The following is a 23,680-nucleotide window of genomic DNA, read 5'->3' on the forward strand; positions in this document are numbered from 1 at the left end:
AAGCTATAGGCTATTTCTAGGTTGATCTCCCCATAAATAATAAATGCTGCATCCTGACTAGCAACATTGCCTCAACCAATGGCATTAGTTTGGGGTTGGACTATGTTTGTCCAACCAACGGAAGACAGAAATGTTGCACAAAGCTGAGAATCATTTTGCAACTCCAAATGATATTAGCGACAGAAATAACACATTTCAGTATTTAAAGGGTTAGTTCACCCAAAAATGAAAATTCTGTCAGTAATTACTCACCCTCATGTTGTTCCAACCGCGTAAGACCTTCGTTCATCTTCGGAACACAAATTAAGATATTTTTGATGAAATCCGAGTGCTGGATTCACTTCTCCATAGGCTGCTAGGTGGCCCAAACTTGCTGGCCCAGAAAAGTTATTAAAGAGATCGTTAATATAGTCCAAGTGACTACAGTGGCTCAATCTTAAGTATCAAGCGACGAGAATACTTTTTGTGCGCAAAAACAAACAAAAATAACGACTTTATTCCACTATTCATTTCCTTCTCTCTGGGCCTCGTAGTGTTTTTGCGCAGCGCGTCTGTTACACGTCACCACGTAGGCTCACTATTGGCCGACGCTGGTCATGTGTGTGACGCGCAGCGCAAAAACACTACGTGAACCAACTAGAGGCCCAGAGAGAAGGAAATGAATAGTGGAATAAAGTCGTTATTTTTGTTTGTTTTTGCGCACAAAAAGTATTCTCGTCGCTTGATATACTTAAGATTGAGCCACTGTAGTCACTTGGACTATATTAACGATCTCTTTAATAACTTTTCTGGGCCAGCAAGTTTGGGCCACCTAGCAGTCTATGGAGAAGTGATCAGCTCTCAGATTTCATCAAAAATATCTTAATTTGTGTTCCGAAGATGAACGAAGGTCTTACGTGGTTGGAACAACATGAGGGCGAGTAATTACTGACAGAATTTTCATTTTTGGGTGAACTAACCCTTTAACGTAGAGGGAAAATCCTCCAGAATGTTCATGTCATTACCAAAACATCTATAGCAAGAGCACAATACATTTCATTAATTCTGATCTTAATAGTACCATAAGAGGAAATATAGAGTACAGCAATAACTGCCCACTTTGTCTTGGTTCTGTAAGTTAATTTTCTCCATTAAGATTTCAAAATACTCCTAAAAGTTCTAAGTAATGAACCACCTAGTGCAGATTAAACAACTTTGAAATTAAGCAAAAAAACAAAAAACAAAAAAAACCTAAAGGCGCAGTAAACAATTTCTGAGAAACGCTTTTGAAAGTAGATCGGACCAAGCACACACAACACACTTGTAGCCAATCAACAGTAGGGGGCATGTCCACTCATGCGTTTTCTGTTCTTCAACGTCATTAGTTCGTCAACTTCGCATTATTTTTAGCAAAGCATTACTTTGCTTCTGCTATGATAGAGACATCGACTCTTGAATTGAGTGTTCATGCATTTTGGGGGCGGAGCAATGAAAGTAGGGTTGTGTTTGGGTTGATTAAATGTCACCAGTTTCACAGAAATCGCTTACTGCACCTTTAATTTCTATTGAGAAAATTAACTTTGCATCTCATGAAGCATTGCATGACAATCAAAAAAAAACAAAAAAAACATTAACATTTTGCTATTAAACAATAAATATAATTATATATAATTATATATATATATATATATATATATATATATATATATATAAAAAAAAAAAAGTTTAAATCAGACTAAAATATTTACACTAAAACACAGGTTTGTTAAAAAGCAAGTTCCCTATTATCAGTCAAGCTAACATGGACAATGCAAAGTAATTATGACAAAACATCTAGTTGGTAGAGCATTTGTTTGCTTCACCCATTCTCACCTATTAGGAGAAGAGAGAAACAAATAAAGCCATCATCACCATCAGCTGTAGCTTAGAATGAGGAGTGAGAAAATGGGTATGAAAAAGATAGATTTATTTACTGGCAAAATAGAACAAAACAAACAATAAAACAAATAAAATTAGAGATCAGGACTAGCAACAGTACAATGTATCCACAGAGATGTTTGGCTTTGCTTCACCCTATCCTTGCAAAAAAAACAAACAAAAAAAACAGAAATACAGACATACAAAGAACAACAGCAACAAAAATATTGACTTACAAAAAGAGAAAAAGAAGACATTGAGATCTTCTGAAGAACAACACTATCTACAAACACTGAAGATTAGCCACAAGGTTACAACAGCCTTTTCATTCCATTTCCTTATAAGTCATTACAAAATGATAGTTATGACAATATCATTAATAATAACTGTAATAATTGCCCCTGTTCCTAGCCTGATATTCAGTGCAGTGCTTAATCCACTGTTTGTAATGGAGGGCTCCCATCTCAGGAAACAAAACTTATGATCTCATGCGTACTGCACAACTTCAATCTAACCGTTAAAGAGTTTTTGATATTATAACAAAAGAAGTGTGGCATTGATAAAAAATAAAAAAACTTGACTATTTTTACAACCTGGCTTGATGTGCGTGTGCCAAGTTATGAAACTATCCCTTCAAAAACAAACAGGAGAAACACTGCAATGATAGGCAGAAACAAACAAGACCTCTAAAATGAAATCTGGACTTGTTACAACTAATCCAGTGGTCATGCACCAATTATCAGAACCTTTCTGTATCATACTCAAGGTAGGGAAAATTAGAGGGGGGAAAAGGTGTGGTGGTGGTGGGGGGGGGGGGGACATAAAACAAAACCTAATATTTGAACATGAACGTTAGTGTTTTATCTAAACTGAAATGTGAAACGTCTTGGGAAAAATTGATCAATATTCCCAACCGCCATCCAGCTCTGCGTGCTGTTCCTCAAACCCTTGTTCCAAATGCCACTTCTGCAAATGTCCATTCCACATACGTGGCTTTCCTATGCCTTTGAGGGCAATGAATGTTGCTCTCAAAAATGTAGAATACATTAATTATTTAATTTATATAATATTGTAGCATAAAACTGAGAACCCAGGAGTAAAGTCAGGTTGGATGAGCCAAGCTCCAACCAATTACAGTTTTTTTGATGACTACTTGGAACGTACAACAGCAAAAAGTTCCCTAGGTTAGCTACTCCCCCGTCCCCCAAGCACAACTCAAGGTATCCTGCGGTGTTTTGAAATGTCTGGTTTCATGTTTGTAAGTGTGTGTATGTGTTCAAGTATGCACGGCTGTTAGTCCTCAGCACATGGATATGGTGACATTGATGCCCAGGTTACCATTCTCTGCAAACAGCTGAGCAATGGAGGTGTCAAACACCAGGCAGTCACTGTTCATGATGGCGGTGGCAATGCCCTCATGGATGGAACGTGGCGTCGCCTCCCAGGTGAGCCGCCGCCGGTGGCCGTTCAATTCCAACCTGTAGGCGAAGTTTTCCGCTTGTTTTCGTGTGCCGATCAGCTGCACGATGGCAAAGAACTGCTGGTGGCCGTCATATTTCTCCTGCTTCTCCAGCACGAGCATAAAATGGAAGCCGAAGCATGACTGCATCATGACCCAGTCCACTGCCCCAGGCAAGTTGATGTCTGTGGCCAGAAAGACAATATCCTCACCTTGTAGCGTGGTTATGGACTTGTGCTGGTGCAGCAAGTGAGGCATGACGGCATCGAGAGATCCCTGCCACTTGCAGGAGGCGCCAGGACAAGGGCAAGAGTATGGCCGGAATTCACAAAGCTCCTCGTGTTCAGCCTTGTCTGTATGTGGTAGGGTAACTTCGCAGCCTGATGAGGCGTACTTGCAGGGGAAAAGCACTGAGTTGGCCACTTTCTCCATGGCCAAATTGCGGATTGACCCAAGTGGGCCTCTGCAGGTGGGGCAGCAGGTGAGTTTGGGCCGGCAGTTGCTACAAACCAAATGGCCGCTCTGGCACTGCAGGATGGGTGGCAGCACATAGTCAAAACAGACAGGACACTCAAATAGGCTGGCGAGGTCACTGTTGGATGCGGTGGTGCCCGACAAGGTTGGGACGCGCTGAGAAGGGGGACACTTAGAGGTTCCTGTGGGCAGCGCTGTGGCAGTCTGACGACTCATTTCTAAAGAAAAGGAGATAAAGAAGAGAGTTAGCTTGGCTAACAGACGACCATAAAGAAATGGAGGTGCACACATTTACAAGGAACATCCACAACCAGCTAAGCAACTGCATTATGCATGACAGCAGACATCAGCTGGCATCTAATGCACTGATCTGAGCACTTCTGCTTCTGGAAAATAAAGTAGACATTTTAGAATGTAGCCTCAGGGTAAAAAAATGTACACGTTTCTGCTGATTTAACCAGTATGAACTCCAAAGAGCGATGAAAAAGTCTCAACAGTGCTGTGAGCCAGGCAATGCCTGTTCTCCCTGAGTGGCTCAGAGATATAGGAGTCTAGTGCCACCGATAAGTCAGACAAGGGCCTCTAGGGAAAACTCGGGGCAGCTATTTCTGGCATGAGTAAAATGCACAGATCTTCACGCCTCGCCCTTTTTTTTTTTTTTCCCAGACATGGAGAATGGACTCAGAAGACCAGAGCGCATGTCTGCTGCAAGAGTGTTCCTATGGCAACAAGCTGCTGTGAGAAGTGTGAATGTGTATGGGACAACCTGTGTAGAGAAGTATAGGACTTCTTGCCTAATTCATGACAAAAGGAATGGTGTGACCCAACTGTAACACCCTACCGCTATATATATATCCTACTTCTACACATCAGTTAATAGGAAGCACAAGAGCAACTGTAAATCAGCACCAGGGAGCAAATGAAAAAGACTGATTGCAGATTTAACACAGACATCAATTAAGTGAGGAATAAAGAGACTACAGAACAAAGGAGCAGTGTGGCAGGACCAGAGAATAGTAAATCGTCTCACGTGGAGGAATAAGGACAGTGCCAGAAAGGAGGGTGGGGGTGTGGATGGACGGCGAGCTGTGCGTGTATGTAGGTGGCTTAGAATCTGCTAGTAAACACATCTGCTCTGATAAAGCCAAGTATTTTCAGCCCCCTCAATGAGCAGCTCTCAGAGTATAACAACTGAGGCCAAAATTAGTCCAGGCACAACAGCTACCGTGCCCTCAATGTCTTTCTAGGCTTGTAGTCAAAGACTAAGGGATTAGAAATGCCAACAAACAGATAAACGTTTGTTTCCAAGTGTATCATTGCAAATCATATGGATTCCTAACATGATTTACACATGTTCCTGGATCAACATCCATTGGTCATGGAACATCATCCAATCAGAAATCTCAGATTTTAGAAGAAGGGTTAAACTTATGTTCTTGTATCATTTATTGTTGTTCTAGGACCTGTTTTACAATATCATTTGACAGATGTTTGTATCCAAAGCAACAGTGTATTCAAGATATACATTTTCAAGTTCATGAGAATCTAACCCAAAATCTTGGTGTTAATACTCTAGCACAAACCTGCACTGTTTGAACAACAGGAACACTGTCTTACTTGGACAAGTCACAAGTCATGTTGTGCATGTCTGAATGAACCTATGATTCTTGCTTGAGTGCAGGAGGTGTGTGGTCGAATCCCAGACGAGCCCCCAATAACGGTACATATTTTAAAGAAACAAATTTACAGGTGACCTGTTAACTTGTTTCAGGTGTGTCCAATCCTGGTCCTGGAGGACCACTCTAAACCAGCTAGTCAAGGTCTTCGGGATTAGTAGAAACTCCACGCAGGTGTATTGGGGCAGGTTGAAGCTAAACTCTGCAGGATGTTGGCCCTCCAGGAGCACGACTGGACAGACTTGGCTTTTGTTGAGATGCGTGTCCATATCCAGAGCAGATGTCCGATACAATGAGAGAAGCAAAGACAGCCTGTCTGCTTGAAGTTAAGCCAAAGAGACAGTAAGCCAACCTCCCACCACGAAACAGTCGGAGCAGCTGATGGCTGTCGTACACTACTGTTACAACAGTGCTGCTCCATTAAGCTGAGGTTTTAACAACAGCTGAAGTGATGCATGAGTCTCACTAAGAGAAAAAAAAGTGAAAATTAATTGAAAGGGAATAGTTTGAGAGATAGTGCTTGACTTGTGAGAAAGGATTATTTATGGACATTGACTTTTGTAAGTTGTGGTTGGCAGGCAAAATATCCCGCTTCTGCCAAAACTAAATATATTGGGGGGCGGAAGCATTCCAACGCAGCATGTTCAAACATCATGTTCTTCATCTCATGAATAGTCTCATCTTAAATAACCTTCAAAGTAATGAGCAAGAGTATGTGTCAATTAATCATTAAATCAATGCAATGTTAAAAAGGCTTAATGTCCAGTATGCATTACTATTTAGGCAAGCTATAATGTAAATCGTGATGGTTTGCAATTTGTTTCTCTTTTTAGTCCACTGTGCCAAGAGTAGATTCCCTACGCATTTTTTGTGAGTCTAGAAAGCACTGTAGAAAAATTATATGGCACATAAATATAGTAGACTTACTATAGGTTAAAAAAAAAAGTCGACTTCACTAAGGATTTGTTTAAAACTCTGGAAGAAAGCAAAGCGTGGAAAGAGCCCTTGTGGCATTGCTGAATTTTCTATTTGTGAAGTTCTTCGTCTAGGAATCAAAAGGACTGTGGTGTGTCTCTTTTCTCCAGCAGTGCTGAGCTGCTATGTCAGTGGAAAGTTTGCAGTCCATCACATATAACAGGAAATCCTGTAACCCCAGAGGAAGTGGTTAGAGCAGACTCGTTGTCAGGTCTTCTAATGGAGTAAGGAAGAACAAAAGGCAATGCAACTGGCCTACGCTGCACAAGCTGGAGTTTAAAAATGGCGCAATGTCCCAGACTGTTATTTTGTGTATCAGGTAGACGGATTAATACATCAGATTAATGGAGCCTCAGCAAAAAACATCAACATTAATGCTGAGGGTAACATCAGCATTAGTGCTGTGCTGAGTCCAAGCAAGGCAGTTGGACAAGTCCAAGGACCAAAATACACTAAGCAAGTAAAATACACTGAGCAAAAAGCTCAAAAGGGAAACTCAAAGTTTATAGCTAGCTACTTAAAAACACATCTGGTTTAATGGCACAGACAATTGAAAGCATTATCGCCTAAAAACCTGTATTATGTACAATGATACTACTTGCTTGCAATGCTTTGGCCAAGAACTTGCATTTGCATACTTGCATCCAGTGTGTTTCTGTAACCTTTGACTAAAGAATACTGTGCAGTTTAAGCCGACCCAATACTAAGACCTACTGAGTAAACCAAGCTTTTGATCTGTGAAGCTGTAAACGCATATTATATAGCAGGCTATAATTAGGAATTAGGAAGCGTGCATCTCACCTTTCAAAGTTTTGCATAGATAAAGTGAGAATTCTAATTAAAGAGAGCTCTAGCCTAAAATAATATCTTAAAATATTTAAATAAAGGTTATTACAATTTTGTAACTTCATTACTTCATACTTCAGTAAAATAAACTTTTGAAACAATTAGGACAATATATGGAAAAAAGATTCATATGAAGGAAAAAACAACTATTTTATTCAAAGTTTTGCATCTTAAGATTTCTATTTAAATGTAACTATGAAATTGGTTCTAACATGATAATTTGTAAGCTAAGATATTGCCAGATTTTAACATAAAAGAAAGTAATTTTCAATGGCACTTGCGTAACTAACCTCTGCTACAAACATCTACATTAATTAAACACTTGAATACAGTTTCTTACTATGAATGCAACACTTTGTAAAGCGAGAGGCATATTAATATGCATTTGCAGCTGCATAAATTGATGGTAGTGCTAATTAACAGTGTACTTTAATACATAAAAAGGTTAGAAAATTTTAGCAAGTTTTATTCAACTCCGTCTTGCAGTTTTATCAGGTACAGTAATGATGTGGTCTGACGCCAGACTCCATGGAGATGTTTGTGGTCAAGAGCTTTGTTCACTCAGTAGGTGTTACCATTGGATTTAGGCTTGCTGCAGTCTTTGTAATGTGGTTAGTGGTCTGCAACATTCTGTAATGGGAATTAGTTTTATTCCTGAGATCTGAAGTCAGTTCTCAAAATGGATAATAAAAGCTTTGTGGGCTATTTAAATTTAGGATTTAAGTTTGACTAGCTCTTTCACTTTCTCTCTGAGGCTTATATGTGCTATGGAAACAAGCTTGTACAGTACACATGTAGTCAGTCAGGGAAAAATAGGGTCCATCGGAGACGTGTGGAAACACCACAGAGACAGTGTAAGAGTAAAACTATATGCAAAATAAGATATACTGGTGTTTTGCCAGATGAGAAGTTGATTCTATGTATCATCTTTTTACTACTTTAATTCATTTTACTCTAATTCATTTTATAACTGTATCATTTATCTCTTAATTCCTTTTATAACCGTTTTAATTTCCCTTGCTTTTATTTTGTGCTTATTTTCTATGTAAAGCACTTTGAATTGCCATAGTTTATGAAATGTGCTATATAAATAAACTATCCTTGCCTTGCCATGTATGATTGCAGAAGGGGTTTGTGGGATATATTCTGGGATACGTTCCAATAAAATGAACTGTTTTTGGTCTAGTTTCATTTGTAAACAGCGTTCTGGAACAGTTCTCTGGAAGAAGCCCTTCTAGATTTGATGGAAGGCACAGACAAGAGGTTCAGTATTCAGGGCTCTGGTGGATGAAAAGATTAAGGCCAAGGAGATGGTAGCGTGATGTGGCCCACAAGGGATCGTTTTGGTAGAGATGGGTCACTCTGCAATGTCTAATGGTTCTGCCTGTGGCAACAAGCTCAGAGGGAATGGGAGTTTGATGGCACAGATCTGATGAGGACTGTGAGTGAATACAGGCACAAACCCTTATCATTTATCTTTCCTCTGCCACTTCTCCATTCGCTCCACTAAGAAGCCTTCCACATCCCCATGAACTCAAGCTGAAGTAAACATCAGCTGAACATGAATTGAAGCATCACAGCCAAAAAATACCCAACCCTGTTGCAAGTTTCAACGAACCTACATTTCCAAAAGCCTGCACATTGGCAGAGGATTCTGCTTGGCTTTCCCAAACAGTGTGAGTGAGTTCTGTTTACTGTTATTGTATTTTCCGAACATGCACATGCAACATAAAACTGAATACTTGCCTTCGTCCATATGATTCCCAAGTACGTCTTTCTTTTTTCCTTGAAATGTGTGGACCTCTGGAAAGAGAGAGAGAGAGAGGTTTTGTTAGTTTTGTAAAATGCATAGATACAGGGCTCGCAAAATTTCAAAATCGCTGGTAGCCCTTCGGGCAGGCACTCTTCAGATTTTGGTAGCCCGAAATGAATTTTACTAGCCCAGATAAAAAGACAATTTTCAATGTAGAAAATTGGTTAGGAGTCAAAACAATGAATCAAAAACTTTTTCAAAACACAAAATATCAACAAATATGCATCTGTCTGTGTCTGTGGCTCAGCCCCCAATGAGGGTATGAAAAAAAAATAAAAAAGTAACACTTTAGTTTAGGGTCTAATACTCACTCATACTCAGTCAGGGGGGTTTGAGAAAATTTTGCTTTCTCTGATCTACATATGTGCATTTTAAGATGTTTTGAAGGCCCAAAAAAAATGGATAACAATAGCTTTTAAACCATGTAAGTGGGCAGCTGATTATTTTTCTCTCCTCATCAGCATCACACTCCTATTCTCTTTGTCTTCCCCTCCTAAAGCTGAGCTTTGATTGATATAGGCTTTTCATTTTTGTCTGTCAGTGAAGTAAACATAGGGTCATCTGATAGGTTGATTTATGAATCATTTTCTCAGACGCATTAATTTACTGAAAGCTACTAGGAAAGCTAGGTAGCCTAAGTTTATTAAATTCATTCACAGTATGTACACATTCATTATTGATCTTATTCCTAATACAGGGCCGTAGACAGGGCTTTATAATCAAAGAGGTCCTGCATTTAAGGTTATTAGGGGGTTACATTTTTTTATTTCTCTGATATGTCCATTTCAAGACATTTTAAGGCCAAAAAAAAAAAAGAAGAGAATTAGCTTTAAAAAACGTCAGTGGGCAGTAGATTATTTGTCAATACCTGCTCTCACTTCTTATCCATCACTTTCTTTTTCTCTCAGTCTCCTCATCTTGCCCTGTCTCTTCCCCTCCTAAAGCTGAACTTTTTTAATTTACTGAAGGCTACAAATTGTATATTAATTCTCAACATGTACACATTCATTATTAATCTTGTGCCCAACATGAAAACGGCTTTGTTAATGCTCTGTTAATGTCCCCTCACAATGACAGCAAACTAATTATTAGTCACGTTACATAGGCCTATTTTCAGTTCAAAATGGCGAAATTCAACAAAAGTATATTCGTTTGTCTGATAATTTTTGTCATTCGTTTCACATTTATGACCTAATGAAATGTTTAGTTTAGCTACTTACATCTTATCTCGCACTCGACCGTAAACTGCAGCGAGTCGCTCTGCTCAAATTCGCGGTCAGAAGCTTCTGTGTATATAAAGTCCGCCTACTTTGATTTGATTGGTCATCTCAAATATTCTGACATTGACAGACCAATGAGACTCAGATGAACACACACACACACACACGCACACCCTGTCCTCTGTTTCTGACGTGCGCTCTGCTCGGAGCCACTGCGGATTGAAGATGAAGAACGCGCTGAATCTGATTATAACAAGACTGAAGCGAACAGTATTTCAGATAGCCCGTCGGGCAGGCCGGTTATACATTTTGGTAGCCCGAATGGAAAACAATATAGCCCCGGGACGTCGGGCAGGCGATTTTGCGAGCCCTGAGATAGATCTAGACTTTTTTCATTGTCTGTTTTCATGCTGTTAAAGTGTCATTAAGTTCCAACGCCAACTTAACTATTTAAGTGTTCCAAATCCTTCTTAGCAACAAAGCATCCTTCTTAGACCAGAATGACTTTCTAAACACCAACACCTTTGTTTTTTCTATAGCAACAACTGTACAATACAGTATAATAACAGAAGAGTCAGTGAAGCCAGGAACAATACAAGTACAAAACAAGTAAAACAGATATTTCTTCACACCATGATGTTGATAGAAACAGACACACCCGTCTAACCGACCTCCTTTTAATGCCCCTATGAATACAACTAGGACTGGGCGGTATACCGAGTTTGTACGATATATCAATATATTTTTATAAACTAAAAACTAAAATGAGGCAATACAATTTATATCGCAATTCAATTTATATCAATATATGTTAGTGTGGTATTATGAGCACATCTAAAAACTAGCGGAGGACACAGAGTGAGTCCAAATTGTCCTAAACATGAGATATGCTTTATATTATTCAAAATAACTCGTAAGATATAGTTAACGCATGTAGTTCAACGCAGCTTGCCCAGTCAGATATTTGTACCGTTTATTGCATTTAAGATGTCGCGTTTTTCCTCGGTTCATAACTTACATTTCCATGTATTCTACATCTGTAAATGTTGAAGTCATGCAAATATTTCCATTTTGCTGTCAGGAGTGGACGAGCATTCTACAAGCAAGTCTCCGCTAAACTACATTTTGCAAAAATATTTTTGTAGTTGTAGAAAATATGTTGAATTTTAAACCTACAAATAAGTGTATTTTTTTTTATAGCAGTAACTGTAAATTGATTATTGTAATGGGGTAATCAAATGTAAGCTAAATTAAACAATTACCCTGTGCTTTTGTTTTGATTTATTATCATTTTTGATGTAGCAATTTTAACATCTGCTTTAAAAAACTTTTTTTGTTTTAACCCTTTTTTGCACATATAGCATAGCCTAAATGGCAACTTACATTTTAACCATATATTTGTTTTTATAGCCTTCAACATTAACATTGTGAGACAATATTGGGCAATTATTCTTTTTTATAAAAAATAAAATAAAATAAAAAAGGTGCTTGTTTTTCGATCAAAATAGAAAAAGTCAAAAATACTGCCCAGCCCTAAATACAATTTTATCCATTTTTATCTTTTGTAATGTGAGGCCTGTTAAAGCAGATACTCACGGTGGGCAGGACTAATGCTGAGCACAATACCGGTTGGGCTTCACATTGATTTCTCCACATTAGGCCACACTTCAATATTTCATCAGAAGCCATTCAGAATGGAAGGACGATCAATACGCATTAAAGTATCTGGTGAAATTATTCAGCAGATTAGGAGGTGTCGAAGTCCAAATCTGGCAGATGGTCAATAGCATGGATCAGCGTGACCAAAAGCCAACAGGGACTTAAAAGCTGAAAACTCAATTTTGTTTTGATATCAACATTTGTAATTGACTTAGGCCTAGCTGCTAGTATGAGAACATCATGACAATCATATAGTGACCGCTCTGAATCTCAGGACCAATTCTATGTCATATAACTAATGCAGTCATTTAGCCACCAGCAAAAACTTTTGGAATGAAAAAAGTAAATAAAAATGTGAGATGAGGTAAAGAAATATAAATGTATTGTGGGTAGTTGACAAATGGACATGCATTTTTTTTTGAGAAATGTAGGGGATTCTAGTGAGCGAAAGTGTAGGTCTATGCTTTCAGATGTTGTACTTACTAGTTTTGATAAACATTTAATTTAAATGGAAATTGATAAAATAAAAACAAAACATTTTATTTGAAGAAATATAAATTAAAATGGAAAAAAATATATTTCTCTATAAATTACATTTAGAAAAGTGTCATCATTGAGATCTAATAAAGTCTTGAGTCTTTTTTCAATCTAATTTTCAAAAAATAAATACATTTAATCAATTTAATGAAATTCTAGCTATTCAGTTACTGGAGAGGCTTTCCTTGTGTCTCAAAATTGCATAATAAAATTGAAAATTTGAGATTGATAATAAAACGCGATATATTCTTTAGCATAATTTATGTATTCATATTTTTAAAATATTTTAATACTTAGGTAGTCGAAATGATTTCAATGTCTCTTGATATGTACAAGCCACAGAAACACATGATCCTCCTGTCTGTGAGTCATAGTTCCCTGAGCAGGCAGACGAGTCACAGCATGCCCTCACTGTACAGTCCCCCTTTAGTGTTCAACACTCCACAGTCCACACCAATTCCAAACACATGCATCTATAATACTAGTATGCACAACTACACTACTAATAGAGTGAATAGAAAAGCACAGCCGAGTACAAGACGTTGGAACAATGCACACAATATGTCTGATGACAGCTCCATTGAAGTTACCCTTGCATGCCATAGACTCAAAATATGACAGCAAACACACACATAAACAAAGAAAACAAAAATCAAGGATGGGAGGGTTCTCAGCATTTTATAACAGAGAAAAGAGTGTTGTCTCTCAAAACAGACAACTTTTCCTTCGTCTACAGTAGAAAGCATAGGAATGTAACCAGAAGCCCAAAGAAAACAAGGTTTGTCAAAATGTCTCTGTGTTTTTTGGTACATACTACATACAATGAAAGTCAATGGGGCCCAATGTTTTAAACTCCTTTGACTTTCAGTGTATGGCCAAAACGTTAAGTCCAAATCCAAGTTATGGCCAAGTCTTTGGCTAACTTTAACACAGTGACAAAATGAAATGGCCTGCCTCTTACAGGTGAGTTAGTGGTGGTAGTAAACAATGAGAGCATATTTCTGTTACCTTTAGGTTTACTAGCAGTTCGGGCCGCTATGCAAGAGAAGAGCTTGAGCACCCCCTTCCATGAGTACACAGGCTGTAGTCTAACCGTAGCAGACATGGGGAGCAGATTGACTCTTCATCATGCTCTTTACATAAAAACAAAAGTTCCTCCTTTCCTGTTTCACTCGTTTTCCTACAGTCTTATTCTAATGACACCGCAAGAGAGAAACCCAGCTCCAACAGGTCGCCTAGGGCCACTGTAAGGTATCCCCGCCACCAACCCCTCCAAAGGAGGAAGGGATGAGTCCCGAACACCAACACACTCGTGCAATTCCAGCAGCCGTTCCTTAAAGTGGAGAGCAGGAGATTTCCTTTTTAAAAGAATATACTCAGGATGAGTACAAATAAAGTACGGGAAGTGGGGGAGAAAAAAGGATTTGCTGTAATCTAGGAATGTTACACAAGTAGATCCAGTTTCCAGCGTCTGGAAGGAGACTTAAGCTGCAATCCCAGGGAAGAGGGAAAAAACTAAAAACAGGGTTAAGGAGCCGAGTTGATAGGGTTTTCCTCCCTTTAAAAGCACATTCCAGGACTCGTTTGAGAAAGACCACTCCCATGACTTTCAGAATACCCCGTCAGCTCGGCAAATGAAGACGGGAAAGGAAGAAACATGCTGTTGCACAGAAGAGCGAACTCTCAGAACGACCGCAGAAAGAAGGAGAGTCCCGCCTGCACCGTCACCACTGTTGCCTGTGGGTTGAGGAGTCAAATGCCAGTCTGAAGACAGCATGCTCTCTCGCTCTCTCTCTCTCTCTGAGGACGAGGAGTGGGACCGGTTCATGAGCCCAGCCGTATCAGATTACACAGCTCCTCCTCCAGCCGCTGCCTTTATTCATGTCGACCAGACAAAGAGTCTTTACAGCATGGCACCTCTACGACAGCCGGCAACTTAAACAAAACACTCCACAATTACACACGCTGCTCATAAACGGCACTGACAAAACCACAAAAGCATAGAAATGCAGATTTATGGGCCCTTTAATGTCTTTGAACATAGAGAGAGGGAGAACGTGGCACATTACAACAAATCCAATATCGCAAGTCTTAACTGCTTTAAAGAAGCCCATAGTGTACAGCCACATCATTCCCCACTAAGTATCGTCTATCACCACTACCCAAAATACCCCAGCACATGCACACATGCTTAGAATGGGGCTGATTAAAACAATCTGACCTTTCTGCTCTTGAAACTGACATTAAGGCCCAGACGGTGGCCCCATATCAGCGTTTCAGTGTGACACTACAAGGCTCTGACCATCTCGTGTAACCTTTGGTCCCTCACCTTCATCAAAACATGCCCTGTAGATTTAACTAGCGATAACATGACAACCAAAACATTAAATTCCACAATGCTGTGCTCATGAGACCTCTTATTAAAATCCTTGCCATTATAGCCACAACAAATGGTGTTCATCTTCAGACAGTCTAACATCTGTTAATCATAGAGCTGTTAAATACAAGGATGGACTTACAAAAGAAAGGAAAACCTTTACAATTATCAAAGACCATTTGCCTTTTGTTTCAGTGTTGCTACATTATCATTTGAAAGGGCAGATGTGACGGGTCACGCATGCAAAGGGTTTTGCCTAGTCCTGCCTCACGTACAGTGTGACTGAAACACCTGCAGGCATGTGGTAAAGGTGCTTTTTCTAATTCCTCACCAATTTGTCTACATGGATACAAGGAAAAACATCTTGCCACGTCTCAGGCAAGAAAAAAAACAAATGAAGTCTTACATGATTTCATAGGAAAAATCTGTTTAAACATCTTTTCACATAACAAAAATGTCTCCTTGCATGTTGTTTATAACAGAGTTCCCACACCTTGGTTACCTTTACCCAGTAGATTTGTGCGCTTGAACGTCATGGCAACGTACAACACAAAGTACCTCACATGGGAAACACTTAGCGTAACACGTAAAAGCGCGTAACTGATGCTAATCAAGCAAGCTAGAATTCATAGGACAGAGTGTTGGTGAAATAACACACTAGCGGACTGGAGGGAATATGGCATTTTTTTCCAGAAAACTTCTTGCACAAAATAAATTCAAGCACTTTCAAGGACCTGTATGCATGTTTATTTACAAAAACTTTCAGATTCACAAACTTTCAAGGACCCCGTGGGAACCCTGTTATAAATGCATCAACAGTTAGTCACTATTCAAATCAAGAATTAACATATAGGCCTAAGTCATTTATTAAATTGAATAAACTTATAAAATGTTGTTTTTTTCTTCATCATTACAATATCAGTCATCTTCTGAATTTAATGACACGTTTTAAACTGTCAGAAGTCAGTGACTATGACCTGCATCTAATGTATTTTTGAGTAAAATAATAGATCCAGGGTGACAAAGTACAATAATTAAAAAAATGAATAATTGAATGCAAACTGTAAAACCAGACGATTACAGTTCATCTCTGGAAACACACACCATGTGCTCCACATTGCCCCCCACAGGCCCAGATCATATGCTGACAGCAAGATGTTTTGTTAATGGTACAAATCTGCAATCAACGCAAAACAAGCACTTGTAAACATAAGGGCTGAGGGCAAGGCAGAGATTCTACCCAGTATTACCATCTAAATGAAGACTCAGACATGATATTTCCATGCAGGTCATTGTGCTCCGGGTAGAGTAAACACCAGAGCTCCTCTCCACTACAGCTGGAATGCAAAACAAGTTTCCAGTGGAAAATAATATAGGATAAAAAAAATAAAAACAACACACACATTACTATGAAACCCACAATCATCAGTACAGTTGTTTTGCATGAGAAATGGCTTTTGCCCTTACTAAGTCTGCCTAAACGAATGGCCTTTACACATAAGAACATTGTAAAGCGCATGTACTGACAGCAGGTCATCCACAACCTTATTTCAGTAGGGTTGGGTATCGCTTGGGTTTCTTACGATACCGGTGCCAAATCGATACTTTTTAAACCGTACCGGTGCCTCAAATGATAGCGGTGGATTACATTAAACTTTTAATATATTGTTCAATTTGAAGATTTTTTTTTTTTTTTAAAGCCGTTCTTTAAAGTATACTTAAATATGGAAATATAAATAAATACAAAACACAACAAATGTACATACAGTAAAACCTAAGCCACCTAAACCAACTACAATAATTTAACACAAAATAACAGTTCCAGTACTGCTAACAGGCATTAGTAGAGGAACCGCGAGCAACCGCGATTAGTGCAAGCAACCGCGATATTTGCGTTTTTTTCCCATAAGGCTATGCCCTTCTTGTTTTACACGTTGTGCATGTGTATTAACTATAAATAAGTTAATAATGATAACAAGCTGTGTTTATCATGGTGATTTGTTCAGACAGACGAATAAACAGACAGTGGATGAGAGAGAGATTGACTTAGGCCCCGTCCACACTACTGCGTTTTCGTTTAAAAACGGAGACCTTTTGCTACGTTTGCACCTCCCGTCCACACTAAACCGGCAAAAACGGAGAACCAAAACGGAGAAGTTTAGAAACGCTGCCGACCCGTTTTTCGTTTTGAATCTCCGGAGGGCGTTTTAGTCTGGACGGGTCAAAACGGAGGACTTTAGAAACGATGACGTATTAGAGGCTCACGCTCGGCTCTATGATTGGGTGTCATCAGTCATGGCGTATATCTTTGCTAGCAGCTGTTGTGCAAGTAAATTCTGCATTTTACAATGCTATAACTGCCAACATGCGCCGGATCGAGCGATCTATATTCGAGCGATCTGTGACAATTCCCGTGTGCAGCGGCGGTACCGACCGTACATGGAACGTCGGTTTTGGGTTAACCCGGGAAGAACCAGCGCATGGTGGGATAATTTTATCAATGAAGTTGTGTTTACACCGGCACGGCGCATGCCCAGTGATCCGCGTTTTCAGTCGTTTTAATGTGGACGGAGATCAATTCTAATACGCAGCTAAAACGCTGGTGTGGACGGAGATCGTATTCGTTTTAATTCTCCGTTTCTAAACTAAAACGCAGTATTGTGGACGGGGCCTTAGTGTGTGCGATTACCTGCGTCTTTCCTTCAGGTCAAGTCAAATGGGGGGGGGGCATGTTTGCCATGTCAAAAAAAAGTAAAAATCTGTCATCTTTTTAACGTTTAAGGGTACTTTCCATAAATGGCAAAAATACTGACAAAACGCGCTTTCTTTCTCAACTTTTTATGTTCACTTAATGCAGCGGTTCCCAAACTTTTTTTCCTGCGCACCCCCTACTATGTCCCAAACGGGTTGGCGCACCCCCAATCCCCACTTCAAAAAAATAACGCAACAAAGCTTTGTTTTATCGCCATATAAAGACTCATGTTTAATCATGCGCAAATAACCAGAACACGCATGACAATAACAACATCAACAAAGTTTCAATATAATGCAACAAAGCTACGCACAAGCCTCCTCTTTTAAGAGGACGAGTGACAGACACAGGCTCAGTAACAGAAAGCACGGTTATTTTCAGCCGCGTAATTTAGTTTTATTTAAAAACGAAATATTTTGTAACATTACACATGTGACATGTTTTAAGGTCACTTTTGATCACTTTAATGCATCCTTACTGAAATAAAATTCTGACTAACCAACACATTTTTGAACGGCAGTGTATTTAGTTGGTCATTATTGCAATAAACACTATCAGAGTGATCAACAAGGTATATCTTCATTTACCAGTCGAAGACGGCGCATCTTTCTGCTATTATGTTTACTCCGTGCACTGTCAAGGGCTTCATCATATCTGTCGTGGTACCGGTCTTTGCAGCAATTATTTTACCGCAAATACTGCATCGCGCGCTGTTGGCATCGAGCCTGGAGAAATGTAGCCACACTTTTGATCGACTTTTCCACATCTTTATGGTAGGCTTAATGCATAAACGACTGTTTACGAGGTCGCAAAGACGGCATTTTTGACACATAACTGAATATTTGACCGTTCAAGCCCAATAAGGCGACTTAAAGAACTTCAGTACTCTGAGTACTGAGTTCAGTACTCATTCACTGTATGAGCAGCAGCTTCATGTGCGTGCATTTCAGGCGTCTCAAAAACCGTCTCTAAGACAGCACACACATATACTGTTAGGAGTCCTCTTTCACCACTTATTGCACTTGAATGGTTTAAAATAGTGGTGGGAGAAAAAATCGATCCATCGATGCATCGCGATTCTCTCTCCAACGATTCTGGATCGATTCTGAGAATTTCAGAATCGATTCTGAGCTTAGTTTTTTACCAGATGTGCGATGACGCTGAGTTTGCTTTAGAAACACCCGTCTTCTGCTTGCTAACAATTCCTCACACACGCACACAACTCGAACCTTCCGTAAAATAATCTTTCATAAAGTTCGGAAAGGTTGAAGCGAATTACAAGGACATTCACAGGCTTCATTGCACAGGATGCACTGTGAGAGACGCGCGCTTGTTTTGATGTTACACTTAAAGTGTGCTGTCTCGCCCGTCTGTATTTTCCTTACAAATGCTCTACGAAGTCATCATTTATGTGGTTTGGAATGCAGTGGACTTATATATTTAAAATATGAATCTCACTAACAGAAGGCTGCTTTCAATTTTAAATGCTGACGCACGCTTTGTTTGTGTACGAGACTGCTCGCGCAAGCGGCTGTGCGACTCCGTGTAAGTGGTTTAATATACTTGTGCAAAATGAACGTAAACACAGCCAGTTATGTCTTAAGGGATTAAACGGACAGGACAAACCACATTACTTCTTATATTTCAAAAGAGATCCGAGCGTGAATGCAGCTTAATAGATCTCCCGCAGTCTATGTCATAGTAAAATACAAAAGTACGATGAAGAAAAATCACTCACAGTTCTTGAAAATGTTCAGATAATCTTAAATACTGAAAGCGTCTTTGTTTGTTGTTTGCCATGTTTCTTTGCTCCTCTTTATTATTTGCTACTTGCTTGTATGGTTTGAAGTTATATAAGTTTAAAATTCTTAAAATACAACTGTTTTAATGATTTTTTTTAATTTGTAATTATTTTAAAAAAAAGTACTTAATTACTTATGTAAACTAATGAATTAATAAGGGGGGAAAAGTAGATAAAGAATCGATCTGGAATCGGATCGTGACCTCCAGAATCGGAATCGGATCGGATCGTGAGGTGACTAAAGATTCCCACCTCTAGTTTAAAATCACTTGTTTTTAAATCACAAGGCTTGAAAATGCATTCAAATGATAAGCTTTCATGACTGCACAGCATGGCAACATCACGCGACCGTAACCACGATAGTCCAAAAATCTCTACCCGTTGATCGTGTCTACCGCTATATCGCCTGACCCCATGTTCATCTCCAAATGGGCCACTCACTTCAAAAGTGAAACAGAAGCTACACCTGAATACAAACAGCGGGAAATGAAGCATAACATGCACACACTTCATTTGTGATTCTATCCCATCCATTATCTCTTGCTCATCTCTACGATACCTTCTCAATGGACAGAGTCCATTAGAGCTCTATCCTGTAACTCTATATACAGCAAAAGCTCTGGGCAGGGGCTGCTAATGTAACTAGCAGCTATAACCATGTATATTACCACATGCAAGCTGTGGGCACTCTGGGCAAACAATGAGGTATTTTGTGTATTTGTGTTGTCCTTTACACTTACGCAAGAGGGTTTGTGTCTTTGCTGCTTAGCATCAAATTCAAGAGTTATTAATGTAGCCTACTATAAATATACTATCAAACTAGTAGGCCTATATAACAATTAAGCTTGCTTAAAGGCTTGTTACTGGTTATGAGGGACATTCAAAGACTTTATATACAGAAAGACGGTGCACTCGTATTACTATAAATGGGAGAAAGTGCAAAATGGCGGAATAAGTCCCGCCTTCTAAACAAAAGAGCCAATTGGTAAAGTCATTGCGTCACTGCAGTTGTCGTTAGTAGCTCCGGTTCCTATAGAAACAGTCAGTGTTCTGAGACGTGCACTTAGGACTGCGCATCAGCGTTGTCTAGCCTGAAAAATGCAGTTTTATGTCATGATTCAAGCATTTAGAAACAAAATTTATGAGACAGTTGTTGTTGGATTTCATTGGTGATTTCAAATGAAATTTAATCGTAAGCCTGGTGAACAGTTTAGGAGAATCTGATGTTTCCCCACACACTTGCATTCAGATTGTTCACTTGTGTACAGATACTTTTCATACACAAAAAGCGGGTTCACATGCGTTATCACGTTACTGTGATAAGGAACAACAATACCTTAATGTGCTGACTTATGTGGATTAACTTTTATTTGAGGAAATGTGTTTATAATAGGCTATTAGGTTTGAACTTTGGTCCTGCGATGCCTATTGATTCAATTTGATTAAATATGTCTATAATGCTTAAATGAATGCTTTCAGTGAATGTTTAATATACAACGATAATGCAAGGCAAGCACATCAGTATCTGACCTATTTTGGCAGCATTCAGTATGGGATTTGACTTCATAGATTAAGTACCCTAGTCGATTTCAAATGGATCGCATATACAGACCGTCTCCGGGTGGTGGGTTAGACGAGTCGGTTGCTGACTTTCTGTTAAAACATTCATTAGTCATTGCGCACATATCTAGTTCTGACAATAAAGAGTAGTTTAAAACCACAAAAAAACGGTCTGGTTTCTACAACTTTCACCAAGGAGCATAAAAGTGCTTTTAAATTGGAAAAATAAAGATTTGCCATTTATCGTGATAATTATCAATATGGACTGAAATGAAAAATGTTATCGTGAGATTTTTTTGGCCATATCGCCCAGCCATAGTTTAAATGAATGGAGAATATCTCATGTTTTTATGTGGGTGTTCGGCCATTTCCATGCTTAAGCCTCCGAACACCACTTTGAAGTATCGAGGGGTATAACAAGTATAAGAGGTGGAAGAGCGATGCAATGGGATAGAGAGTGTGAAATGGTCGATCCCTGCTCTATACTCCCATTTCAGCTATTCTAATGAGGGTCAGATTACCTCACCATTACCCTGGCCTGAAGCTGTGGAGTCTAACTCTAAAAGACAAATGTCATTTCTTGGTCACATTTCTGTGACCAAGTGATCGTGCAGCTGCCCCATATTACACGGTTTGAAAACACAAGAGTCACAACAAAATAACTCCAGTCATTGAATAACACTCTAAAGAACAATACCCAACAATGCAATTTAACAGAAACAAATGTCTTGCAAGTCAACACATAATTTTTTTAATGTAGGCTTTAGAAATAGCCCAAATAAACAAAAACTTGACCATTTAGACAGAAAAACAACATGCATTGCCTTCTGAAGATCTCACTAAAGTGCACAAATCTCTACAGAAATAATCAATAACTTTGTGATGAACACTCCATAACATGATCTCAAGTTCACTGCTGAGGTGTGTAAAGAGAATGAAAGAGAAGGATTGCATTTCCAAGCATCTGGACACACAGAGACAAATCGAATGCGTCCCAAATTCAAGGCAGAAGGGTTTATACATTATTAAGCTTATGCCTTCTGCGTTTCTCAAAAGCATTGTGAGCTAAGTTGATATCTATTATTTACCCTGCACAATCAATCCTTCATCAACCCAATAGAGATGTCAATCAGCAAATGAGATATCACAGAAAGATGAAGGTTTTTTTTTTACAGCACTTTAAATAAGTAGCCTGAAGGTTCTCTTAAAAAAATATTCTATGCTGCAAAATATCAAGTCTGTGGCAACACTCCAGTGTTTATAACAACCTTACCTTTCTAAAGATAGTAGAATAAGGTTAGTTACCGAAGGGATTTGACCCTCTCCTATCTAGCCATTTCTTCAACCAACTGCAACTTAACCTCAATTACTGTAATCGATAGGGGAGGTGCTTAAATGGATCTTTAAGGATAAAGAACAACGAAAACAGTACAGCTCAATTCAGTCGCAACAAAGATGCAAGCAAAACATCCTCCTGGCAAATCGCAGTCGCTTTGTAAACAAAACGGTGTGGTGATCCAGATGCCAAGTTCAAGGCGTCTGTGAGCGCGGAAGCTTAAAATAAACCCCGTGTGTAGCATTCGTGGACATTAAGCTTCTTTAGGTCTCAAAGCAATCACATGCACACGCACATCTGATGATTTTACTGTAACATCTTGGGTTTGAGAGAGTCATGACGAGACTCAACACCAAGTGTCGGTTGACGGCTAGCTTTATGCATGTTCTCTTTAAGACTGATTTCTTAATCATCATTACAGGTTATATTGACCATAACGGTGATAAAATGGTTCCTGCATCACATACTAGCCCAGCTAGCCCTGTCTCTGTGTACATGTGTATTTAATGGCAGGATTATTTTGCAGAGAATGATACAGTATCTGTCAGCCAAGCCATCTCTCTTACGCTTGGAAATAGTCTAGTATGATTCAACGTCAATTAATGAGGCCTCAAGCTTACAACTAAATATCAAACACAAATAGCATGTCTGCATGCATGCATCCGATTATTAACATTGGAAAGAATTCCGTTGGTTATATTACATTTAATTTCATCACATTAATAGTGTCTCACTTAGCACAAGCATAGAGAGCTAGCAAAGCCGGGCTAATAATGGTTACATGGACCAAATCTCAGCGTTTAAGAGAATCAATAAAACATTTTAAAACAAACTGGCTACGAACCGCACTGGGAATCTTAACGTGTTAACAGAAAAATAGGTCAAACAAATGGTGTATTGATGAGGAATGCAGTAAAAGGTTTGATAGCATGGTCGGCTAGCCGCTTTTTAAGCTAGCTAGCTCGCTAAAATCAACAACAGAGCCATTATCCTCGAATGAGGGATTTAAACACTGCACTTACCGCTGGAAAAATACCCTTCTGCTGCCAAACGGAACAATTAAAAAAAATAATCCACTACACGTCGGTCCTCGTCCGTTAGTCGTTTGGATGTTTGTGTTTCCACATTCGCTAAAAAGAGACGCTGCTGTCGCCCGGCAGTCTCGGTGTCGCGCACTGACTGAAGCTGTTTAAATATATTTTCACGGGAGCGGCGCTACAAGTCACGCGCTTCAGCCACATGAACGCGGGGAGGAGAACAACGTTGGGTCAACAACTTACAGACCATTGACTGTACAAC

At 39.2% G+C, this 23,680-nt stretch overlaps 1 protein-coding gene across 3 annotated transcripts; it reads right to left on the minus strand.

Moving 5' to 3' along the window:
* Nucleotides 1–1,928: 1,928 nt before the first annotated feature.
* On the minus strand, nt 1,929–23,680 carry siah1 (siah E3 ubiquitin protein ligase 1). 3 transcript variants are annotated; one of them, XM_082182607.1, is made up of 4 exons: nt 23,404–23,680; nt 9,073–9,129; nt 5,584–5,970; nt 1,929–4,047 (listed from the first exon to the last, which is right to left on the minus strand). In XM_082182607.1, exon 4 carries the CDS (start codon nt 4,043–4,045, stop codon nt 3,197–3,199), a length of 849 nt encoding a protein of 282 aa, XP_082038733.1. In that variant the 5' UTR covers nt 4,046–4,047; nt 5,584–5,970; nt 9,073–9,129; nt 23,404–23,680; the 3' UTR covers nt 1,929–3,196. The 3 variants fall into 3 exon arrangements, with proteins under 3 accessions (XP_082038733.1, XP_082038732.1, XP_082038731.1); XM_082182606.1 differs by lacking the exon at nt 5,584–5,970 and having other exon boundaries at nt 23,404–23,677; XM_082182605.1 differs by lacking the exons at nt 5,584–5,970; nt 23,404–23,680 and adding an exon at nt 13,564–15,775.

The sequence above is a fragment of the Leuciscus leuciscus genome (genome assembly GCF_965113295.1).
Source record: "Leuciscus leuciscus genome assembly, chromosome: 10".
Lineage (NCBI taxonomy): Eukaryota > Metazoa > Chordata > Actinopteri > Cypriniformes > Leuciscidae > Leuciscus > Leuciscus leuciscus.